The sequence below is a fragment of the Protopterus annectens genome, chromosome 12.part0 (genome assembly GCF_019279795.1).
Source record: "Protopterus annectens isolate FY-2018-M chromosome 12.part0, PAN1.0, whole genome shotgun sequence".
In the NCBI taxonomy this organism is placed as follows: Eukaryota; Metazoa; Chordata; order Ceratodontiformes; family Protopteridae; genus Protopterus; species Protopterus annectens.
Genome location: NC_056746.1, coordinates 474,872,928 through 474,897,851, shown reverse-complemented (window position 1 = coordinate 474,897,851; position 24,924 = coordinate 474,872,928). Strand labels below are relative to the sequence as shown.

The following is a 24,924-nucleotide window of genomic DNA, read 5'->3' as shown; positions in this document are numbered from 1 at the left end:
TATATTGTTGACATTTTTTCATGTTTTTGCTAATGTGCATCATCCCCTGGCTTTATCTAACTGATGCTCATCCAGGAAGCATGCTCGTTTCATTTTTTAAAATAACATGACCATTATTTATACACCTACGAACACAAGACATTCCTCTGTGCTTTTCTGTTGTTGGGGCAACGATATAGTTGTGGCGCTGAAAATTGTCAGGAACCACATTGCTTTTATGTATTTCATGTTTATATTAAGTACTTTCCACCTTATTTTACAAATGCAGAGATGCACTAATTTCTTAACTGCACAGAGAACATCATTTTGAGAGAAGTACGCAGTTTTAAAACAAATGTAGAGATATATACATTAGTAAGACAATACATTTTTAAACTACAATCTCGATCTTCATAAATTAGCGTTTCCTTAAGCCTTTCTTGAATTGTCCATGTTCTGGATGACACGAATATTGCATTCTCTCTGCATACTTTCATTTTAAACTCCACCCTCACTCACCACCCAGATCATGTGTTTATAGTATACATGTTCCTTTCTCCTCTATTCTTTAATGTATATATGATAATTTTTTATCACAAAATTGGTCTGCTAGCTGCCATAATGTTTTTATCCCCTCTATTCCCCTTCCCCTAAATTGCCTCAGTAGTTGTCACAAAGTTGCAATAGGTGTATATGCATACAAGAACACCTGAGGGAGACTCAATTTATTCTGCTGCTGTAAGATGCTGTAAATGTTTTACTTCACCAATATAGAGAATTAAAGCAATATTCACTGACACTAGATATGGGGGTGAATAATGGGTTTATTAAATGAGCCTGAGTAGCAAATCAAAAGCTGATGACTTTCTGTGTGGCTCATTTTATATAGAAAAGCAACAGAAATGTAATGTCACTCAGCAGAAAGGAACTTAATGTTGGCTTGTATATGAAATAACAAAAAAAGTAGATTTTACTGGTTACCAATGAATAATATATACGTCTTTATTTATTTATTTGTGTTTTGTTAATTAATAACAAATAAGGTTTTAGTTAGTTATGTATAAATGTATGCATCTATGTTTGTATATTTATATTGCTTTTTTGACAATGAAAGTCTGAATGGGTAGAACCCCCCCCTCCTTTTTCAATGGAGAAAAAAAAAACTATGATTTGACTATCACTGATTGTTGGAGTCTGCCAGGTCTTTTTTTCTGATGACCAGTTTGACAAATTCAGTTTAGTTACAGGAGTTGAATGGGTGATAGCTCAACTGCCTTCTTCTTTTATATGTCTCAAACATTCAAAAAATAAATTCTCATGCTAATAACACGACTATAAAATGTTGTATTTGCCTTTCACCCAAGATGTTCTATTGACACGTTCATTAAGGAACATCTTTTTCTCCAGACATGATATTTGTTAAGCACAGTGTATGACTTGCACAGTAGATATCTGGAAATTCAGCAATGGTGTTCAAATCCTGGGGACTACCTCTCCCTTTTATACGTTAAACATACTCTCCTTACCTAATGGTGATGTGGTTAAATCTAAAAGATGAAAATATAATGGGGGCATTGCAGGCTTTTGTTATGGGCTCATTCCATCCCAGCCACACTAATTCTTCCACATAGACCACACAGTCAGAGTGTCAAGCAGTCACAGCCCTTAAGGCCAAACACTATGCCAGACACACTAGTCATTGGTGACTCCATAGTCAGACACATTGACGTCCCGCTCACCAGACTGAGTAAGGAGAAGGTCACAGTAAGCTGCCTGTCGGGTGCTAGAATCCGCCACATAACGCATGCACTCAGGTCTCTCAACAGTAGGTACAAGTATGACTCAATCATTGTCCACGCTGGTGTAAACGACCTGAGACGTACCTCCCTGGACTACATGAAAAGAGACATAGAGGAGCTCTCTGATTATGTAGCCCAGGCAGGTATGACCCTGACCTTGAGCAGTATCCTACCCTCACCAAGAATGATGCTACAATACAGAGATAAGATGATCAGCTTTAACAATTGGCTTAAACTCTGGTGTCATTCAAAGGGGATCCAATGTCTGTCTGCCTGGGATGACATGCTGGACAAGCCACGCTGCTTCGCAAGGGATGGCTTGCACTTGTCACCCTGGGATTCGGATTTTGGCAAAGGCTCTTGCCACCCCATAGTGCCTTTTTAGGCAAGGCTCAAATTCTAAACCTACCACCCTAAAACAAAACAAAGAAAAAAAACTAAGGGTAATGCTGCTCAATGCCAGAAGTCTCAACCTCAAGATGCACGCACTCGAGGCCCTTCTCAGTATGGAGAACATCGATGTCTGTGCTGTGACAGAAATCTGGTTCAAGGCTCCTGAGAGCACCCCAGCACTATCAGGTTTTATCTCATATCATGCGTTCCGGCCACAAAACCCGGACAATACCAAGAAAGGAGGAGGGGTATCCATATTCATCAAGGACACCCACAACTCAAGATTGGTGGCATCGCACGATGCATCGGAAACCATCCAGGTGCAATTAACCATAGGCAAGACTGCTCTGCAAATTGTAGCATGTTACAGGCCACCCTCAAACTCAGGAACCTCACATGGCCTTCCTGAAAACACTGGAGGGATAAATGTATCTCAACACCATCATACTAGGTGACTTCAACTACCCTAATATAGACTGGGAACACTACTCAAGCCCAAACACTCTAGCCCAAAAGTTCCTGGAATTCATAAACTCAAATGCCATGGAACAACTAGTCACCATCCCCACAAGAGGAGAGAACATACTTGATCTCATCATCACGAACATGGGAGCACAATGTTCAACACCAGAAGTATACCCCTCACTGGTGAGATCTGATCACAAACTAATCTCGCTGGAGGTCCTCATCCCCCCACCAAAATGAAAAAGACCACAGTAAAGAACTTCTCGAAAGCCGACTTCACACTTCTAAAGACTAGTGTGGTCTCCTTTAAGGCCCCTGAGCCGGCGGATAACATTACTCAAACCACTGAATCACTTACAAATGCCTTCTACCAGCACCTGCAGGGCTGCATGGATCAGGCAATCCCAAGCAAAACAAAGACTCTTTGTACCAAAGGCAAGCGTCCAGTCTGGTGGACCCCAGCCATAAACAAACTCTACAATAAAAGGAGAAAGCTACTACAAGATAGAGCAAAATCCTTAAAAGGCAAGACACCGCTGATCACTATAAGTAAAAAGCTAAGAGCTCTCATAAAATCATCCAAAGCTAATTTTGAGAAAAAATAGCTAAGGACTCTAAAGACAACCATAAAGCATTCTTTAGCTATGTCAGAAACCTAGGAGGAAACTCCCAGATATGTTCAGAATTAGTTCAAAATGATGTGAAGATTACTGATCCTACAGACATTGCCAACATACTGGCTGACAGGTTCAGTGCAAACTTCTCCCCACCCTCCCCGCCTAAAGAAGAGATATCTATACCAAATGATTGTAGCCCCCCAAACATCTCCAACGCTCAGGTGAGAACTGCTCTCTCCAAGGCAAAGAACACAGCATCCATGGGACCTGATGGTGTCCCCGGCTGTGTGCTCCATGAACTCAATGAGGAATTAAACCCACAGTTAGGACAGCTGTTTAATCTTAGTCTCACCTCCGGATACGTACCCAGGGAGTGGCACACAGCAACTGTGGTCCCACTCCACAAAGGTGGTGCCTCCACCGACCCTGGAAATTACCGTCCCATTAGCTTGACAAGCCTGATCTGCAAAGCCATGGAAAGGATCATAATGGATCTCATAAATAAAGACATAGGGAATTTGCAGACTTTGGATCCAACCCAGTTTGGCTTTGTCAAAGGCAGATCATGCCTTTTAAACTTGGTTGACTTTTTTGAAACAGTCACCAAGGCCATTGATGAGGGAAAGGCAGTCCATACAGCCTACCTAGACCTGGCGAAGGCTTTCGATACAATACCCCACTCGGGTATCATTGAAAAACTCATCAACTTAAATGTAAACCCATACATTACAAGATGGGTTGCAAACTGGCTGAGTGACAGAACCCACAGGGTCAGAGTTGCTGGCGCCATGTCAGACTCTAAGCCTGTCACAAGTGGTGTCCCACAGGGCTCAGTCCTGGGCCCACTCTTGTTTGGCATCTACTTTTCTGAAGTACAAGCAAACACAGGAGGGTTATGGCTGACAAAGTTTGCAGATGACTGCAAACTGGGCCGTGGTTGAGAACACATCCGACACAGATATCCTTCAGAAGGGTCTCACAGAAACGGATAACTGGTGCCAGAGCCATGGCCTCAAGTTAAATGCCAAGAAATGCATAGTCATACCCTTCGGGAAAAATAAGGTTACCCCTAGCTACCATATAGGTGGCAATCCCTGAACACAGAAGAAGTTATTAGGGACCTGGGAACCCAGGTTGACAGTAGCCTTTCATTCGACACTCATATTGCTAAAGTAGTTAGGAAGACCTTCTACATTGCCCACCTTATCATGAAGGGATTCACATCTAGATCAAGGGAAGTCATAGTCTCCCTATACTCATCACTCATCAGACCAATGATCGAGTACAATGCCCCATTCAGAATGTATCTGACCCGACACTTGCAGCAGCTGGAGAGGCCACAAAGTTCCTCACCAAAAGGATAAAGGGTCTCAAAATCTGTCTTATGCTGCACGACTGAAAGAACTCCAGTTATATTCAGTTGCGTCGCTTGCTCAGAGGTGACCTATGCCTGACATACAAGGCCATGTCAAACCCAGATTTGATGAATATGCTTCATCTCAAAAATCTAGATCCCTCAGAGCCACAAGGGCGGGTGACTTAAACCTCGACACGGTTATTAATAGGACGTGCTGGAGGGATAGATTCATCACCCAAAGACTCCCTATGCTGTGGAACAAAATCCCGGTTTATGTGAGGCAGAGCACCTCGCTGGCCTTGTTCAAGAGGAATCTTGACCAATGGATGGGAGATCGCAGATACACCCCAGGGGTTACCTCAGTGTCACTGCTCGACAGAGGCACAGCTAAATAATGGGCATAGTTTCTCCAAACTAAGGGGTGGCGTAAGCCACAAAACTATGGGCTAGGCTTATAAATGCCCTCGGGCAGATAGCGTAGTATAAACCTATGAAACTATGAACCTATAAAGCTAAATAACTCATAACCTTGCTATCATTCCTCTTCCTCCAGTTTTAGAACATTAATTAAACCTTGCTTAATTGATTTTGTAGTCAGAGACTCATTTAACTGTCAGTTGTTCAGACTTTCACAGAGTGTATAATTTTATATATATATATATATATATATATATATATATATATATATATATATTTTTTTTTTTTGTAAAAAATATTGTTGAACATAAGAAAACATTTATTAATACTCTAAACTATTTTGAAATGATATTACCTTAGTCTAAATGTTTTGCACCTTTTTGAAACCTGATTAGAAACAAGTATTACTGAATTACAATAATATAAAGAGAAAAAGAATATACTTATATATTTTAGCTGATTATATTATTTTCATATATTATTTAAGTGTCTTTATTTAAAACTAAGAGGATAAGAGAAACTGATCCAAACATTATTTGTGAGGGTAGAAAGTTTGTTTGGTTAGATTCACTAACCAAACAAACAGGTATTTTACCTCATAGTGATAGGGAATCGTTTTTAAGGTTAAGAATTACAAGTTTAGAAGTTTTATTGTTTTTAATTATCACTTTGGTGTCAGTCAGAAACATGCAAAAACTTTACAGTAAAAACATTTTTAACTTCTTCATCCAAGATAGAATAAAAAATAAACAATATTTACATAAAATCACATATAAAACAAACTCAAGACTAGGAAATGAAATGTTTATCCATAAATGTTAATGGTCTGAATAATAGTAAGAAAAGAAAAAGCCTATTCAAATACATAAATTTACATAAACCACAAGTCATTTTTTTACAAGAGACACACTTATTAGATAGAGATATAAACAACTTAAATATCAATAATTACACAGTATTAATAAGTTCTCAATATAAAACAAAAAAAAAGAGGAGTAGCTATGCTACTTCGGAATACAACTATAACACCTAAAATAATTACTACTCATTAAGATACATCAGGTATGTATCGTCTAGCTTCAATAGAGTTAAATAAGAGAATCTATACTTTAGTAAATCTATATTGGATTCCAGGACTAGGATTAAGAACAGTTAAACAGCACTTTGAAGAGATAATTCATCTAACTAAGAGTAGCCTGATACTGGCAGGATACTTCAACTGTATAATAAATTAAAAATATACAGATTCTAAATCTAAAAGAAGAAAACAACCTATCTCCAAGGCACTTTGAAAATTTATAGATACGCTATATTTAAAAGATATAAATGAATTTGCAGAACCAGACTCACTAATCTTTTCATTTTATTCTCATAGATATAGAACTCTAGAATAGATAGAATATAGATATAATAGAATATCTATTTATAGATAGAATATATGTCGCCAATGACCTAATAACAAAAATTGACAAAGTCAGAATTATAAATTGTCCCTTATCTGATCATAATGCCATAGTCTTTGAGATAGAGCTTACTCCTTTTCATTCAAATCCCATTACTAGGATACCTTTCTATATCACAAAATTGACAGAATTTAAAGTATTTTATGAAGAAACAATCAAAAACTTTCTAGAAATAAACTACACAGAGGATATTTCAGAAATATATGTCTGGGATTCATTAAAGGTAGTTACATATTATCCTAGTACATAAATAAAAATAAGTCATGGAATAAAGAAATTCTAGACTTACAAAACAAAGCAGATTAATTGAAACTGGAAATACAAAAGGGCAATACTACTCAAGTTCAAGAACTTACACAAATCAATAAGAAGTATGCAGAATTGTTACATCATAAGATTATGATTAACTTAGAAAAGAAAAATAAACTCATACTCTACTAATCCAGCACACCTGAGACACTTAACTAATAAAACAAAAAAATAATCAAATCTAAACAAATAAAATAAATATTTATTCCTAATACTAACAAAAGAGTTACAGATCTAAATGATATTTTAGAAGCATTCAGACTTCAATTTAACTTTGATAATTCCCTGAACACCCAAGATACACCTACCAAGGATATAAAATAATACTTAGAAAATAATATTCATATTAAATTAACACAAGAACAAATAGACATTATAAACAAACCAATCAATATGACAGAATTAAAATCAGAAATTAAAAAGCTCAAGACAAATAAAGCACCTGGCACAGACAATATGCTACCAGAAATGTATAAATTAATACCCAATCAAGCCATATCCTTACTATTAAAAGTATATGATATAGCCAAAAAAGATTTGAACATACCACCCTCTTGGAAATATTCATTGATATCTCTAATTATCAAACCAGATAAAGATGAGAAGCAGTGCTCTTCATATAGACCAATATCATTACTCAATATAGACTATAAGATGTTTATGGCTATATATGTATATAGGATCAAACATTTTCTTCCTTTCTTAATTCACAAAGATCAAACAGGTTTTATTAAAGGTAGAAACACTTCAGATAATATTAAAAGAATACTAACATTAATAGACTATAGCAAACTTAGAGTCCCAGATTTAAATGTAATCTCATTAGATATTAATACAGATTTTGATTCTGTTAACTGGAACTTTCTTTCACTAGTTTTAAAAGAATATAACTTTCCTTCTAATTTTAATAACCTTATCCAAATACTATATGAAAAATCTACTGCATATGTTAAACTTGGATCACATAGATCAGGCCCTATAACAATCAAAAAGGGAACTAAACAAGGTTGCCCTTTATCACCATTGTTATTTGCATTACTCATAGAACCCTTTGCAAATCAAATCAGATCAAGCAATAACATAAAGTTCATATGTATTAATAAAATGTTAAACCTTAAAATCCAACTCTTTGCTGATGGCATACTTTTAACTCTCTCAGATGCCAATGAGTCTTTGAATGCTCTATTTAACTCCATGAATACATTTCAAAATATTTCAGGCCTAAAATTTAATGAAAACAAAACTAAAATTATGCCCTGTAACTATAAAAAAATATATAAACAAAGGATTTTCCAAATATATATATTAACAGAAAATAAATTATTATAGCTGGGAATAAATCTACTCAATGAATTAACAGATTCTGTAATATGTAACTATAATAAAACACTAGACAAAATAGAACAAACAATTGGTTACTGGAATAAATACATCTTTTCAACAGCAGACAGATTATATCTTATTAAAGCAATCATATTTCCCAAAATATTATACTTAATACAAAACTTTTCATTGCCACCTCCCAAATATATTATTCAAAGATACAATAAACTAATTTTAAATTTTCTATGATTTCTAAATAAACCCCATATAGCCTTAAATAATAATTTAATAGATTGGAAAGATGGTGAAATAAATTTACCGGATATTGATTTATATATTACCTCCTTTGTTATTAAAAATATAGCACTATGGTTAAATAATTCATACACACCAATATGGAAACAAGCACATGAGCAGATTTACATAGAATTTAATTACAATCATATACAAGACAATTTAACTGTAATATCATCACCCCTTATATGCATGTTAAACGATTATTTTTTAGGGAAAAAGAATCATATTAATAAATTACCATCAAACTATATAGGCTCTGCACTATCAGTGTTCTAAACATATATAAAGAAAATACCAAATATTAATTCTTGGATTTTTCTTATTTTCCCTATAGCTTTTACACCCACTATTCTAGACACATCCCAAATCTCTAAAATGAATATACTCAAGAAAGAATCATTACTCTTTTGGCATCAACTTATAGAGAAAGGGAAAATACTAACAAATGAACAGATAAATTACAATTATAATATAAATAAAGACTACTGGTTGCTTTTACAAAAGCTAAGACATTTTCTTATAAATAAAGTAGAACAAATGCAACTTTCAGTTAGACATGAAACTCCAAAACTCATTGAATACCTTATTCTTATCACAAAACAACCTTATCGGGGTACAGGTTACTTATCTAATATGTATAAAATTGTTAAAAAAACAAAAAATGATCATGAAAAATCATACTGAATTATTATATTTTAATAAACAACCATCCTCCAATTGAAGAAGAAAAAAAGTAATATTCTAAAATCTTCCAAATTTTCTACATTATCAAAATACTAGCAATTATTCACTTGGAGATATCTACACAGAAGTTTCTATACACCACATAGGCTAGCCAAAATGTTTTCTAGTGCAGATCAATGTTGGAGATGCCAAATCAAAATAAAAGCAGATTGGCAGCATGTTTTTTATGAATGTATATGTCTCAATATGTACTGAAAGTCTATTAACTATTTTTTCAGACTGTTTATAACGATAATTTTCAATTAACAAAGTCTATAATTTTATTCAATTCTCCTATTCCAAAATGTGTACCAAAAAAAGACACTATAATCCTATGGTCACTATTGGCAATTTCACGTAAAATCATAACCATACACTGGAAAAATGAGGCTTCTCCTACGTTCAAGTAATTTAAGAATTTAACATCAACAGTTGCTCACATGGAAATATTAACAGTGAGGAACAGAACTAAAAGATCTACTTCATACTATTACGCTTGGATGAAAGTACTGGAAATTCTCGAAAAGATCGACGAAGATATATCATCTTATGTTTCTAACTTTATATAATATAGAATTTCAATGTTATTTGCATAGACACCAATGTAAATAGTTATATAATGATTTGAAGTTAGTAATGATTTAGAATTGTAAATATGTTATTTATCTATATTTCATGTAATGTTTTTTAAGGCATCTTGTTTGAAATAATAAAAAATATTTAGTGAAAAAAATAATTGTTTCCTGATTGGAAGAGTTGTTCTAGTCTGTCTGGACATCAATCTGCAAGCAGGAGAACCAAGGAAATTATCTCGAGGGATGTTTTTGAGATTAAGTAGGTTAAGAAAAACATCAGTACCATCTCTCCTGGATTTCTCCAAGTACTTTGCACTTTGAACTGCACACTACTAGTAACATGGATAAAGTCCCAACACTCAGCAAAATTCTTGAACTGCTGATTTGTAAACTGTGCACTATTGTCAGATACGACTTTGTGCGGACTACCATGAACAGAAAAATGTTTCTTCAATTTGGTAATGACAGTGCTGGATGTTAAGTTAGGAAGAAGGTCAATTTCAAACCAATTCGAATAAGAGCCTACTAACACTAAGTAATGTTGACCATTCCATTTGAAAATATCAGTAGCAACTATCAACCATGGTAGCTCAGGAATCTGGTTTAGCTGAAGTGGTTCTTTTTGTTGGTATGATTTAGTACTGTTGCAAATGGAACATGTTAGAGTTTCTTTCTCTACATCTTTTGATATAGAAGGCCAACATACTATGCCTTTTGCCTTTCTTTTGGTTAAATCAGTACCAAGGTGACCACAATGCAAAATGTTGATATATTCCTGTTGTAATTCTGTAAGAATTACCAGTTTAGGGCCTTTCATGACAATACCATCTTCCATTATGAGCTTATCTCTGTAGGGGAAATACTTCTGTATGCCAAGTGGTAAACTACTTTGTCGTGCTGGTGATCCTTGAGTGACAACATGTTTCAGCTTCTGAAGAAATGGGTCTGAAGCTATATAATTTCTAAGTTCATCAAGACGTGATGAGGAAATATTTTTGACTTCCACGAATTCAAAGTCTGCTTTCTCACAATCATGTTGTTCTGTTGTTTGTCTGGGAGGTCTTGACAAAGTATTAGCAAGGTTTAGAAATTTGCCTTTTGTATAGACAATATTGAAGTTGTACTTTTGCAATTTTAACATCGTGATTTGTAAGCATGCTGGGGCTATATATATTAGCTTTTTCAGAATTGTTACTAGAGGTTGGTGATCAGTCTATATTTAAACAGGTACAGTATATATATATATATATATATATATATATATATATATATATATATATATATATTTATTTATATATTATCATGTAACTTCGAACATGCAAACACTACTACCAAAAGCTCTTTTTGAATTTGTGCATTCTGAAAAGTTATTTAAAATGAATGAATGACAGTTTTGTCTTTCTTACTGATACTGCCAACTGCTGCTTCTATGTTGGTACCTAGTAATAATAAAAGGTCTGAACAGTTTCTGTGTGCTGAAATTAAAGTCTAATTAAATGCAGGTGTTTGTCAGATGTGCTAAATAATTCAGTGCCTTGTAGAAACAAAGTGGTTAGTGCAGATAAACTTTTCAGACTATAACCTTTTTAGCAGTATATTATTATTAACTTTCTTTCACAGAACTACTAAGATAACTTGTTTATATAACAGACGACACATGCAATATTCTACAGTTTACAGCTTTAATGTGTTGAGATTTGCTCTTCATACAGCATGAAAGATGTTCTCCATTAAACAGATCTAACAAGAAATCAGATCAGATCTGACATATAAACATTCTTAAGAAATCAGTATTTTGGGAACTCTCATAGTCATTACTTCAGTATTTTCTGATGTCATACAGTCTGTTTATTAAACTTTTAGGGAGTCTTTCCTGTTTGAGAATGTTTCTGTATGAAAGCAGTCTTTCAATATTTCTCACACTTGATATAATGCAGTCTGTTAGTAAGCTCCTTTGTGTTCTGTTTCAAGGTGAATTATGTAACAGTCTAGGAAGTCTGTTGATTCTTGCACCTGGGTCCTGATCTGTATCCCTTGAAGCTTGTTACAAAACTGAATGCCTCTTTTAGGAGTTATCCTTATCAGCCTTTTTCTCAAGGTGTACCAGAACCGGAACATTCATGTTACATTACAGATTAATGCCTTTTATTTATTTGATTTTTAGCTGAGAACAGTTTAACCCTTTAATATATGTATGCTAGCAAATAGAAATGTATGCATCAAACTGACTATATTATTCCTACATATATTATAGCAACAGAAGTGTATATGCGTCTAACCAGCAAACAGAAGTACATGCATTTATAAATCTCTAAATATATATCTAACACATACTGCATTTCTGTTTGGATTAAAGTTCTGGATACATAGGCTGCTGGTATGCCTTCTTGAAGACATGCTACACCAAGACCATACGTTGAAGCATCACACAAAAGAGTTACAGGTTTGTGAACATCATAATATCTCAATGTGGGTGGACTGGCAATTTTCTGTTTCAGAAAGTCAAATGCTTTTTGGTGTTGTTCCATCCAGGACCAGTTTACATTTTTGTGTTTCAACTCACATAATGGTGCTGAAAGCTCCCTCAGGTCTGGGATGAACTTTCCTAAACAGTTGACCATACCAAGAAAACATTGTAAAGATATGACATTTTCTGGAACTGACATATCAAGAATTGCTGCTTGTTTAAACAGATCTCGTTGTAAGCTAGAACTGGTAAGCAAATGACCCACATACATAACTTCTTTCAGTTTGAATTTATATGTCTGAGGATTCAGTTTAAGATTTACTTCATGAGCATGGTCTACAACTTTCTTGAGGTTTCTATCATGTTCGACTTCACTGTTGCCCCTTACAATAACGTCTATTATAATAGCACATGGATAACCTGAAAAATATTTGCTCCATCACACGTTGAAATACTTCACTGGCAGAATTTATCCTGAATGCCATTCTCAAAAATCTGTTTCCACCAAATGGTGGACTGTGGCACTGTGATGGGTTCATGTTGTTTATTGTATATAAACACATCAGGATCTGTAACTGGAACATAATATTTAACCTAACTGGCTGATTACTTGAAACACACTCGCATGTGCATCTCTATTCATGTCTGCATTCACTTTGCCTGACTATACAAAATGGCACTGATCTTGCACGTGCTCAGTAACATATATGCAAGTGCTATCTAGCTACAGTGGCTGACTAGGTGCAATGCACACAATGATCTACAATGTCCATTCATGAGATCTAGTAACATAATTTTCAATATAATCACATTGCTTCATATAGTTGCCATTTTATGCAGAGTTGCATTTCTATGCAGTGTTTTGCTGTAGTGTAACTTCAATAGTGTTTGCTCTGGTTTATTTGTTTGTTTGTTTTCCTGTATAGGGATTATTAAATTATGTTATATGTGCTTTCCCCAATTTGATTTACTCGAACTACTTTTGGGAAATGCAGCTCCTGTTTAAATTTATTTTATTTTATTTATTTTAATTACTGCTGCTGGAATTTGTGCAGAAAGACAATGCAACACAGATGTCTATAAAAATCTGCACTAACTCTGAGGTTTTGTTGTAAGGGAATTAGGGTAGTGGGGATAAAGAGGCTTTCCCATCTTATAAAAATACTTTTTCTGATTTTGTAGTAAAACAGTGTTTGTGCTATATCAAGTTATTTGTTTCTATTATAGTTTTGTCAGCATTAGTGGATTTAATTGACAGGAATCCCACACTTGTATTATATTTGCCAAATGTCATGAAATAATTGTACACCTAGAAAGGCAAAGCAACCTCAAGGGCTTATGTAAAGACTCGGAGTTCACTCAGAGTTACAGAAGTTAGCAGATTCAGAATCATTAGTGCTATAAACTCCTGTAATAATGAATCGTTAATTATTTCATAGATTTACTTTGAACAGTGATAAAAAGAATTTCACTCAAGGTTTATGATGTGTCAATAATTTTATTTTTGTCATATTTATACTTATGTTGAGGATATCATCACTATTTATTCCTGACATGCATTTCCATTTCCATTAAATCTCATACCAGATAGCATAAACTCATCCTATATTCCTTCAAAACCTTCACATGGATTTGACCTACACAGCTTGCAGAAACTAAGAAGAAACTTTAGTTGAATACATAGTGACATCTGTCTGCTAAATATCCTCATTTTCATTTTTATTAAATCTGTCTCTTTTCTCAAGCCTTTTAGAATTTGAGAATAACGCATTGATTCAGATAAAAATATTAATCCTGCCTAATAATGGAAGGATTGCTTAATGATGATTTGGGGAAACACTTTACAAATTTTGTAGCATCAGATTATAAAATATTCCGCTATTGTATTAAAATGTTACTTATAGACAACAGGAATCAATTTCATGTTAAATACATTATCTGTACATATGTCCCATTATGAATTTAATAAAGATTGCAATATATGACATTTTACTGTATTAAATTATACTTTGTTTTGAAGTGAAGTAGTCTTCACACTTTGTTACAGATTCTCATAGATCGCCCAAAGAGTGGTACACCTCAGCTATGTACTGTGCAACCTAACAGTACTTCAGTAAAGGTAGCTCATCTAGTGAGCATGCCATAAAAACTGATATAACTTACTTCATGTTTTGACAACCTCAAAGCTATATTAGTCAAAGGTATAGTGGCAGAATCCCCTTTCATGATGAGTGATGGGCTTTACCCCCCTTGAAACAAAATTTTCATTAGATTGTTCATTTAATTTTCCTGGCTTAACTAAATAGGCTTTATCATATTAGACGTTGATAATGTGTACTATTTTCAGTTACTTTTATGTTTGTGGCAAAATCTGATACCTACTTTTTATCAGATGCAATCCACTAAAATCATAAATAGACTGAACAGGAAATGCCTCCATATAGGCCTTAGAGCATCCCCACTTATGACAAGACAAATCTAAGTGTTTCTTTCATTTTAGAATTGCTCTTTGTAGGTCCCTGCTAGCAATTACAACCTCACAATTATTGATTTCTTTTTGATCCATACAGCATATTAAATACAGTATAATTACTGAAGCATCAGAAGACCTTGATGGGTCCACAGACATAGGACCCAGTTCCATAAAATAAATCATCATCATCATCATCATTCCCTATTTCTCATTTTCTACATGGGGTCGAAGTGTCCTGTCACCTGTCACCATCTCTCTCAATTCAACGCCATTCTCCTACCTTCTTCAACAGTCATGCCTGACTGTCACAGGTCTTCTCTCATGCAATACATCCATTTCTTTACTGGATGTCCTCATTTCCCCTTGCCTTCTTCCTGTCCTTCCCAAATCTTCTTCACCAGATTGTCTCCTGTTTTTCTGCACACATGCCCAAACCATGTAATCTGTTGTCTTTGACCTTCTCTACAATTGGAGTCACTTGGGCTTCTGCTCTGATGTCCTTATTTCTCTCTCTGTACCACATTGTGCCTCTGTCTCAAGCACTTCATCTCCATCACTCTAGCTTACACAATTGCTCTTCTTTTAGCACCTATGTTTCTGTACCATACAGCAGTACTGGTTATGCCAATCTTCTGTACAACTTACTTTTCAGCTTCTTTCACATTTTTCTGTCCTACACTACCCATGCCGCTCTGTCTCAGTTGGCTGCAGCCCCTCTGATTCTAACTTTGACCTCCTCACTCAGACTTCTCTTCTCTGCCACTATCTCTCAGAAATACTTGAAACTGTCAACCTGCTCCACTATACTCCCTTCTATCTGAATATTCAGCTTCTTCTTCTTACCCCCAGTTGCTGCTATTTCAACTGTCTTATCTTTACTCAGTTTTATCCAATGTACCTATAGTTTTGTACTATATTCCCCTATTCTTTGCTGAACTTCTTGCTCAGAGTCTGCCTGTGAAGCCACTTTGTCTGCACATAGCAAATTTGCTGATATGCCCCCTATGACTTGTTTACTGGTGTAGATCATCACCAGTATGAGCAGCAGTGTGCTCAGAGCTGAACCCTGATGCACACCCACTCCCACTGTGACCCCCGTGAGATTGAACACTGTTTATACTTGAGTCATTGGGTCTTTGTACAGAGCCTGCACCAATTCTACCAGTGTCTCTATACTGTGATCCACTGCAGGACTGCCCAAATCAACTTTCTTTGGACCTTGTTATATGCTTTTTCCAAGTCTAGGAATACCCAGTTAGACTCTTTCCTCAACTCTAGCTTCTTCTCAACTGTGTGTCTCACTGCGAACATTGGATCAGTTGTGCTGCATCCTGATCTGAATCCAATCTTAGTTTCTACTGCTCTGCATATTAATTTATCAATCACTTTCTCCAGATCTTTCATGCACCACATTTGTGGATGTCCCCTTTTGTTCTTGTACACCAGCACTGATATACTTATTCTCCAGTCATCTGGGATACACCTTTCTCTTCATATGGCTATGAATACCCTCAGGATCCATTTCTCCCCATGTCACCCAACATCTTGATTATATCTTCTGTTATCTCATATGAGAATGCTGTGTTCACTGAATGCTGTTGTAAATTTTCCTAGGCCGGGTTCCTCTTCTTCTTTCATTGTAGGCCATGTCTTGGGCATTACAGCTTCTGTGGGTTTTCTTCCTTTTGGTGCTGCTGGAGGTATTCCTTCCATCTGCCTTTGATGTCCTGTGGGCTGATGAGCAGGGTGTTACTGGTATCCCTAGTGAAAGGCATAAGACTATGTTCTTTATCTTTCTGTCTTTGCCTTGCAAGCTGATAGAGTTTGTTTGTGTCATCTACTGAGTCACTTTCAAGAAGCTGGAAGAGTGCCTTTGTTGCCTTGTTCTTTGCTATTGCAACTCCTCTCTTAGCCTCTTTGTTAGCCAACCAGTATTCCTTCCTAGCCTGGTCCGCCTTTTCAATCACTCACTTTTTCCCTGCACTCTTTTTTTTTACATCTTCATGAACTTCTGCATTCCACCACCAGTTTTTCTTATGCCATCAAAATAAATGAGGAATGCTAATTCAGCAAAGGATACATCTGCTGCTTTGCTGAAATATCTATTTATTGGACAGCACACTTTCTGGGAACAGAGCCTTCCCTGAAGTGCTGTGATGTTGGAGTAGATTATACTATGGCATAGATGGGTGCCTTCAGGGGCCAGGATAAATCACCCGTTCACAATTACTTTGAAGATTTTAAATTAAACACCCTGTAATAAAAATAGATTATATGACCTCCTTTTCACTGGATGCATATTGACTCTTCTTACTGGACAATTTCATAATTCACAGCCCAGTAACTTGTTAACTGAGTCTTTAAAAGTACATTTAGATTTACTTTTATATTTACATTTAGAAAGACAAGCTATAGTTAATGATAGCCAATAATGTGATCTCTTCAAATATCCTCTTAATAAATAGCTATAGCTTCATTTCTAATTGCTTATCTATACATGAGATCAAACTAACTGAACTGCCAATTGCAAGCTATGTCTTTTAAGCCAAATTAAACAATAAAAGAATGCAGTCAAATATAATCTTTTAGACTGCACAAACTGATGGGTGTCCACGGTGGTACAGCGGTTAGTGTTGTCACCCCACAGCAAGAGGTTCTCCGGTTCGATCCTTGGCTGGGGTACCTTCTGTGTGGAGTCTGCATGTCCTCCCTGTGGTAGTGTGGGTTTCCTCCCACATACCAAAGACATGCTGTAGGTGGATTGAACACTGTAAATTGGCCCTTGGTGTGAGTGTATGCATGTGTGTGCCTTCCATGGAAGGTTGGGCACCGGGCTGGCAACTCAACACTGTAAAACTCTACTGTCAGTCATGAGCAGACAGGTGATCCACTGTGGCGACCCCTAACTGGGAAAAGCTGAAAGAAGAAGAAAACTACATAAACTGATGTTTTTCTAAAAGTTGTAGAATATTTTTCTTTATTTATAAATGCTTTTATAATTCAAACAATTTAATATGATAATTTAATTACACTATTTTGCATTTATACATTTTAGTTTATAAAGAATTCATACACAGTTATCTATTGTTGTAAGTCTTCATTGCTGTCAAGAGCAAATCTTCCCCAACTTACATTGAGAAAGATGCACCTAACTTGCTATAACGTACAGTTTTTGCATTTTCTTATTGTGGTGCTGTGTCTAGACTATGTTGTACTATCATGACAAATGCCCAACACCACAACATTCCCATTTGCTAAGCTATTTTGGCATGTAAAGAATAAAACCTTATGTTAAATCAGCAGAAGAGTAATACTTACAGTGCTGTGTGGATCAATTTCAGGCCTCTCCAAGGCGATGGTGATACAGTTCAGGAATATAAAGACTAAAACCACATGGTCAAACATCTTGTGGGCAATGATCTTGTGGCACATTACACGGAACCTGTGAAAAAAGGATGGTGAAAACATGAAGAAAGGTGTGTGATAGAGATGGAAAAAAAAAAAAAAAAATATATATATATATATATATATATATATATATATATATATATATATATATATATATATTTCTATAGATATATATACTTAGGTTTACTGCAGTTGCTTTACTTGCTATGTCAATAAGAATAGGTAGGAAATTTCAATACAGATCTGACACGGAATCCTTCAGAGAAGATTTAGTACTTTCAAAAAAGATGAACATGCTATTTGTGTAGACCAAGCATGAGCAAGAAAACAGATCTAAAAATAAATAAATACATAAACAAATTGGCACTATAGATTTGGCTGGGAACCAGGCACATAGTTCCCATTTACTTAAGATGTACTATCAGCTGTCATTATATATTAACAACTTCATTTTTTTCCTAATGCGGTAACCTAATAGTTGAATATAATTAAGGGGTATATGGGGTCTTCAGCCATATGGATGAGTGGGTCAGATCCCACATAGTTCGCAGATATGTTCTGTAGAACATAGTGTGTGCTGTGTCTTTAAGAAGCATATCAAGGACTGAATGCGCATATATAAATAGCAGGCACGTGCTATACTCAGTGCCATTTTGAAAGTGCAGCCAGAGAGTGAGCATGTAAGAATGAATGTAGCTAGCTTGTATATAAGTTACCTAAGTTAAAGTTAATAAGCTTCAATTGTAATGTGTTTGTACATAATAAATTTGCTCGAACAGAACCCACAAAGACTCGTCTATTACATCCCGACAAGATGAGTGACATGGTGTCAGAACCGGGATTCCAGAGACTTATATTCAGAGCCACGAGGTGCAGAGATAACAGTGAAGGTAAACCAAGAGAAACAAGCACAAAAAAGAAACAAAGGTAATAAAAACTTGCATGAACATTTTACTTTGTAAAAAAGATAAAATGGAGCATTACAAGGGCACAAACTGCATTATTAAACAAGCAAGAGGCACAAAAGGTTTATTAATTAAACAAAATGTTTAAGATTAAGATATCTGATAAAATGATTATCAGACAAGCAAAATGAGTGTGTTTAAAGCAGAACGGATATGTTTAGAGTAAAATGAGCACAAGAAAAGTACAATCGGCATGAAAAGAGATTAAACAAGCAAAACAAATATAATAAGGGCAAAAAAAAAACACATTATGCATAAATAATGCAAGACAACTGCATGTTTTTGGCATAATTATGATTCATGTTGTATCATGGGCATAACTGGAGTTATTTGAACTATCTCAAAGTGTGTAAAAGTGCTTACTGTGTGAGCTTATTACTGTGCATGTATTCCAAAGAGTTTATTTGTGGGCAAAGTGCAAATATTTCATAAAGAGCAGTCAAAGTACAGCCATTTTGAAACAATTTCTTTTGCTGGGTGTGTCTATTCTCAAAGTGCCACCATTACAGAGTGTTTCTTGCATTGTAAAGAATTATCTAGCAAAGTATTGCTATTTTGGGGAAGTTTCCGTGTGCCATTTACTGTTTATTCACAAAGTGCAGTTACTTTGGAATGTTTCTTACTCTGAGCTTCTCCTGCCCAGTTCATTTATACAGTGCAGTTATTTGAAATGTTTCTTACACTGATAAGAGGTGATTTCTTTCAGTATAGCAATTTTGAGGGTATTACAGTGCTTGAGAGACTTATTTTGCAAAGTTCAGTTATTCAGAGGCTTGTTGTGCTATTGGGTAAAGCTACAAATACTGGCATAACATTTCTGGCATATGTGTATGTGTGTGTGTTCTTGCATATTTGCAAATTCTTTCACTGGCAGGTGTTAATATGGCAGCTGGATTTCAAAATCCTTCACCACTTGTATTTGATCAGAATATAGCAGAGAATTGGAGAATATTTGAGCAAGAGTACGATATTTTATACATGTAGCTTATTCAGACAAAGATGCAAGCACCAGGGCTTTCATTTTGCTTAACATAGCTGGGTCAGAGGCCATTGAAGAGAGCATTAATTTGTGTATGCACCAGCAGTATATGAGGGACAAGATGAAAAACATCATATTGCTGTACAGGCAGAATCAATAGAAGACCCAAAGTGTTTGAAATGCAAATTGAGGGAAATGTGCAACCCCCAGACAAGTATTACTTTAAAGAGCCATTTGTTTCACACAAGAGATCAGAAACCAGGTTAAACCTTTTGCTTTCTGCTTGTGTTGAGCCATCACTCTAGTTGACAGCTGGATGCTGCTTAAGGCTAGGGACATGTTACTGCACTTCTATGGGACTATGGGGGGGGGGGGAGGTGACACATCTGTACACAATATACATTTGAACAGACTGTGCTGATATTTGCTTAACATTTTGGTTCCATTTAGCATAATGATGTGCCCTATCTTTCAGACTATAAGCATGACAGACCACAGGTTAGATTGTTCTGGCATAGACATTCGTAGTTTCAGACTTCTTACCTTTCAAAACCATACTACCACTGACAGACCTACTGTGATATCACTGCATAAAAGTCTGTAGGTGGGGATTTCATGGATGCCCTCATGTGGGGGCCTTTGCCAGGCATTTCTGTATGGTTTTCTAAGCTGATCTGCTGGTTGAGGCTAGGGCTTACCACATATACTGCAGTGGTATTTGTCAACTAGGGTGGTACTGCATGGTGTGGGTAGGCCAGTACTGGGAATACACTTCCTGATGTCCCACAGAGCTGTCAGTTGTCTGCTGCTATCCCAGTAAGCCATCCCATTCCCTTGCATGCTTGAATCAATAACATAGATATGCTATCAGAACATTCCACTCCATTCATTACTTTTGTTAAGGAGACTGACTTACTTTGTGCCTGAGGCTGTTGTGGGGATGGTGCTTGAGGGCTGACTATGTCGGATGCACACAGTACACTGCCTATACATGGTAGGGTACAGGTGGTGTGCTGTTTGGCATCCATTTTACTGTGTGTATGAATCAGATGGAGATCAGTCCCTTGGGTCCTACAGTGTCAGTGTATGTGCTATGCATTGCCTCTTTGCCAAGGACACAGCATACTGGGCACACCTCCGTATGCCTACAGGGGCAGGCTCAGGCTGTTCCTCCTCCGAGTCCCTCTGTGCCTGTGGAGAACTTGGCAATAGTGGTGGGCTGTGTGGCCCTTCCCCATTTTGTTCCTGCTGCAGCTGTTTCCAGGGCATAATATTGTGTAGCATGGCACATACTATGAACATGTGTGCACATATGGCTGGAGAGTACTGCAAGGCTCCACCAGATATGCCAAAGCAGTGGAACCGTGACTTCAGCATCCCAAACACACACTCTACAATAATCCTGGTTTGTGTGTGTGCCTCATTATGGCTTCTTGTGTGGGGATGTGTGCATCATCCATGGCTCCAGTGCATAGCCAGCATCCCCACCAGATGGCCATATGGGATGTCCACACTTGCAAACGTCTGGTACAGCTGTGACGAATGCCAGATGTGGGAGTCATGATAGCTTCCAGGGCTGCCACCACACACATTCATGATAATGCCCTGGGCCACACACATGACCTGGCAGTTGATGGAGTGGAACCCCTTGCAGTTTAGGTAGACCCTACCCTAGTCACTGGCTGCTGCTTTGATGTGGATGTGCATGTGGTCTATGGCACCCAGTACCTCCAGGTATTCTAATACATGGTGGAAAAGATGCATATTGCTGGTCCTCTCCTCACGGGTTCTGGGGAAGTTAATGGGCTCAACAGAATGCAGTCACATGACATCCAGGAACTGGTGGAGTATCCAGGATGCAGGTACCTGTGAGACTCCCATGGTATCCCAGTTGGTCTTTGGAAAGTACCTGTAGGTATTATTCTTAAGGTTACACATACCTTGGTTTCTACTGGGATGGGTTCCCCTCTGTTGGTTCTGGGTCTGAGGCGAGGCCGGCACAGCTCAACAAGTTGCTGAAATATGTCCCTGCCCACCCTGTAGCACTCTACTATCTCCAGATCATGTAGCCCCTGGTAGATTACCCTGGGTCTGAACACTCTTTTCCTCCTCCTCAGTCTAGTTGGTTGTCAGCATTATTCTCCTCACCACCCTCAGTCTCTGGCACATACTGATAAATCAAAGCAACAGCAGCCCCTAATATGTTTTGTTAGTTTTGTCAGTTTAAAATTCCCCTGAATGTGTACACCAGTGGTATAGAGTTTGTGGGAAAACACAGACGGAAATGTGTTTGTATAGCTTATAGTAGTGTGCTGGGCTGCTGCCTGTGTAATTGGCTGACTCTGATACATTCCACCTGCCAGCTATGGTAGTTCTCCTTGAGTGCCTTCCTTCTGCTGTTTCCCCTCCCATTTCCTCCCTGTTTAAGCCCTGATGCACCCTGCACATTCCCACTGCTTAAATGTAAACAGTTCTGCTATTCCCTGTGAATTTTTTTTTTTAGGTCCAGTCCATGCCGTGCACACCCATTTAGCTAAAGTAAACACTTTTAAGCAGAACTGGCCCTCCCTGGATGCGAACACGCTCTGCATTTCATGGAATAAGAAAATACAGCTTCAGACACACCCTCTTCCTTAGCTGTGCTTAGCTAAGGGCAAACACAAGCCACAGAGCTCCAATGTGCTTACAGCAAGCATGACACATCACCCTTTCATGTTAGCTGCTCCTCCTGCCTACATGGTGGTGTTAGAGCACCTACACGTTAGGTGCAGTCTGACACTTAGAAGAAATCTGTGACTCAGTATAATTCCCCTCATTTGCATACACCATTGCCTTACTCCATAGTTACCACACTTAGGTTGGCTCTTTCCTCTTAGCAACCACTATTTCCTGGTATTGTTTTCATTCTGCATGCCATTGACTGTAATAGCAAATTGCAGATTTCTGTAAAAATTGATATTTCTTCTTTTTTTTTTTTTTTTCAGCACGATCCTGTTTGTGTGCCACTGCCCTATGCTTAAATGGCTGAGATTGCCCCCCCCAAAAAAAGTTTTATTTTAAAAAAATTAACACTATTTTTCATGCCAATGGCCATATATTTGACCAATGGCATGCCTACTAAATATAATACATGCTTTCTTTTGAGCTGTCATGCCTCCATTTTCTCATTTGCAGAAATGTATTCAGCTAGTGACTGAATACATTTCTGCAGGTCCTGCACGAACACCTGCCTACTTGCTGAATTGCTAATTCATCTCATATGCAGGTCCTGCATGAACACCTGCCTACTTGCTGAATTGCTAATTCATCTCATTTGCATGGTTTTCACTAGCAAATGAGGTATTTAGGATAAGGCAGTGGTGTTCATGCAGGAATATTGTAGGACGGTTTGTGCACGTCCCTGGAGCTCTATACTGAATCACTCAGTGGACATATTGCATACAGCAGCTCCTGCACATTATGCAGGGCTTAATGAATCCCAGGGACTTTTAAATAGCCTTCCTAAAATTATATCACAACCTTACCAGACCAATCAAAATCAACTTGTTTAATTAGGAAATTTTAAAACATTTAAAGGGACTGTGCCATTACAAATAACTATAACGTAAGTATTCCAGTAAAACTTTTCCTGTCACAAAAAGTGCATACACATAGTAAAAAACTTTTTGACATTTAAATATTCATTTAAAAAGCTAAACTAACTTCAATCTTAATAAATTTTCAAGTTTATATTTCCGTTTAGTCCTGGAAACTGATCTGCTCTTAAAACAAATGCCACTTATATTCTCTGGCTTCCAAGGGCATTATAATAATAAAACACAACATTTTCTGTATTAATTTGTTCAAACAGTGTAAAATGGAACTGTTATTATTAACGTTATTAGTTGCCTGATGGATCCTATACTTAGAAACAACTTCTTCTTGTTTGATCATTAAATTTATCAACAACTAACTGGAGTAGCTATGGGCACTAGACTGGCCCCTGCCTTCGCCAATACACTTATGTGTTGGTGGGAGGAAACAGTATTAAAGGTTATTCCTTTGTCTCAGCATGTATGATATTACAGGAGGTACATATATGATCTTGTTTTATATAAAGAGGGAGTAAACGTTTATTTCAAGAATTTGTTGAACAGATAAATAAGACCATTTCATGGTTAAAGTTCACTATCAGTGGACTATGGACTGTTATTAACTTTTTAGACAGTACAGTTAAAATGGATGTTAAAAAACATGAGTTTGAAAGCACTGTTTACAGAAAGGAAACATTTAAGAACAACTATTTCCATTTCAGCAGCTATCATCTTAGAAGGATGAAATTAAATATTTTTTGCAGAAAAGTTATAAAGCTGTGCCATATTATAAGTAACTATCAATAATTACTTAAAGTTCAGTTCCTTAAAAGTCATTTTGTCAATAGATGATAAGAATTTATAAAAACTGAGATTGAAGTTTTAAGTAAAAAAGAATCTATTTTTCCTGCTGGATTGAATAAAGGGACAACTTTAAGCAACAACTATATGTTAATGGTACTGATATCAAGATAGGTTGAGGTAACAGATGCACTTTTTCAGTACCTCTTACAATGGACAGTCAAGATAATATAGATATTATTAAAAATAATTGGAAGATAGTGTTAGGTAATCCTGATTTAAGGAAAGTTATTGGGGAACATCTGTTGTTTGTTTTTAATAAATATCAAAATTTGTAGTTGCTGCTTGAAATGGATTTAACAAGAGAAAACAGACTAGGAGTTAGAACTGCCAGTACTTTTGCATGCACTGACTACAAGCAATGCAGATATATTAGCAATGGTAGCTCAGTAATGTTTGAACATATCAGTTTTATGTACGAGGCCAAAGAAATGTACAATTGTCACAACATGTTTATTGTTTACTTGGCAAATGTGATACCT

At 36.5% G+C, this 24,924-nt stretch overlaps 1 protein-coding gene across 2 annotated transcripts in view; it reads right to left on the bottom strand.

The window, feature by feature from the left end:
• The window catches only part of CACNA1H (calcium voltage-gated channel subunit alpha1 H), a 2,347,924-nt gene that overhangs the window by 398,397 nt on the left and 1,924,603 nt on the right, over positions 1 to 24,924 (bottom strand). For both annotated transcript variants that reach the window (XM_044089567.1, XM_044089568.1), the window contains exon 17: positions 17,976 to 18,099. In XM_044089567.1, the coding sequence (XP_043945502.1) occupies positions 17,976 to 18,099 (124 nt within the window). The remainder of the gene's footprint in view (positions 1 to 17,975; positions 18,100 to 24,924) is intronic.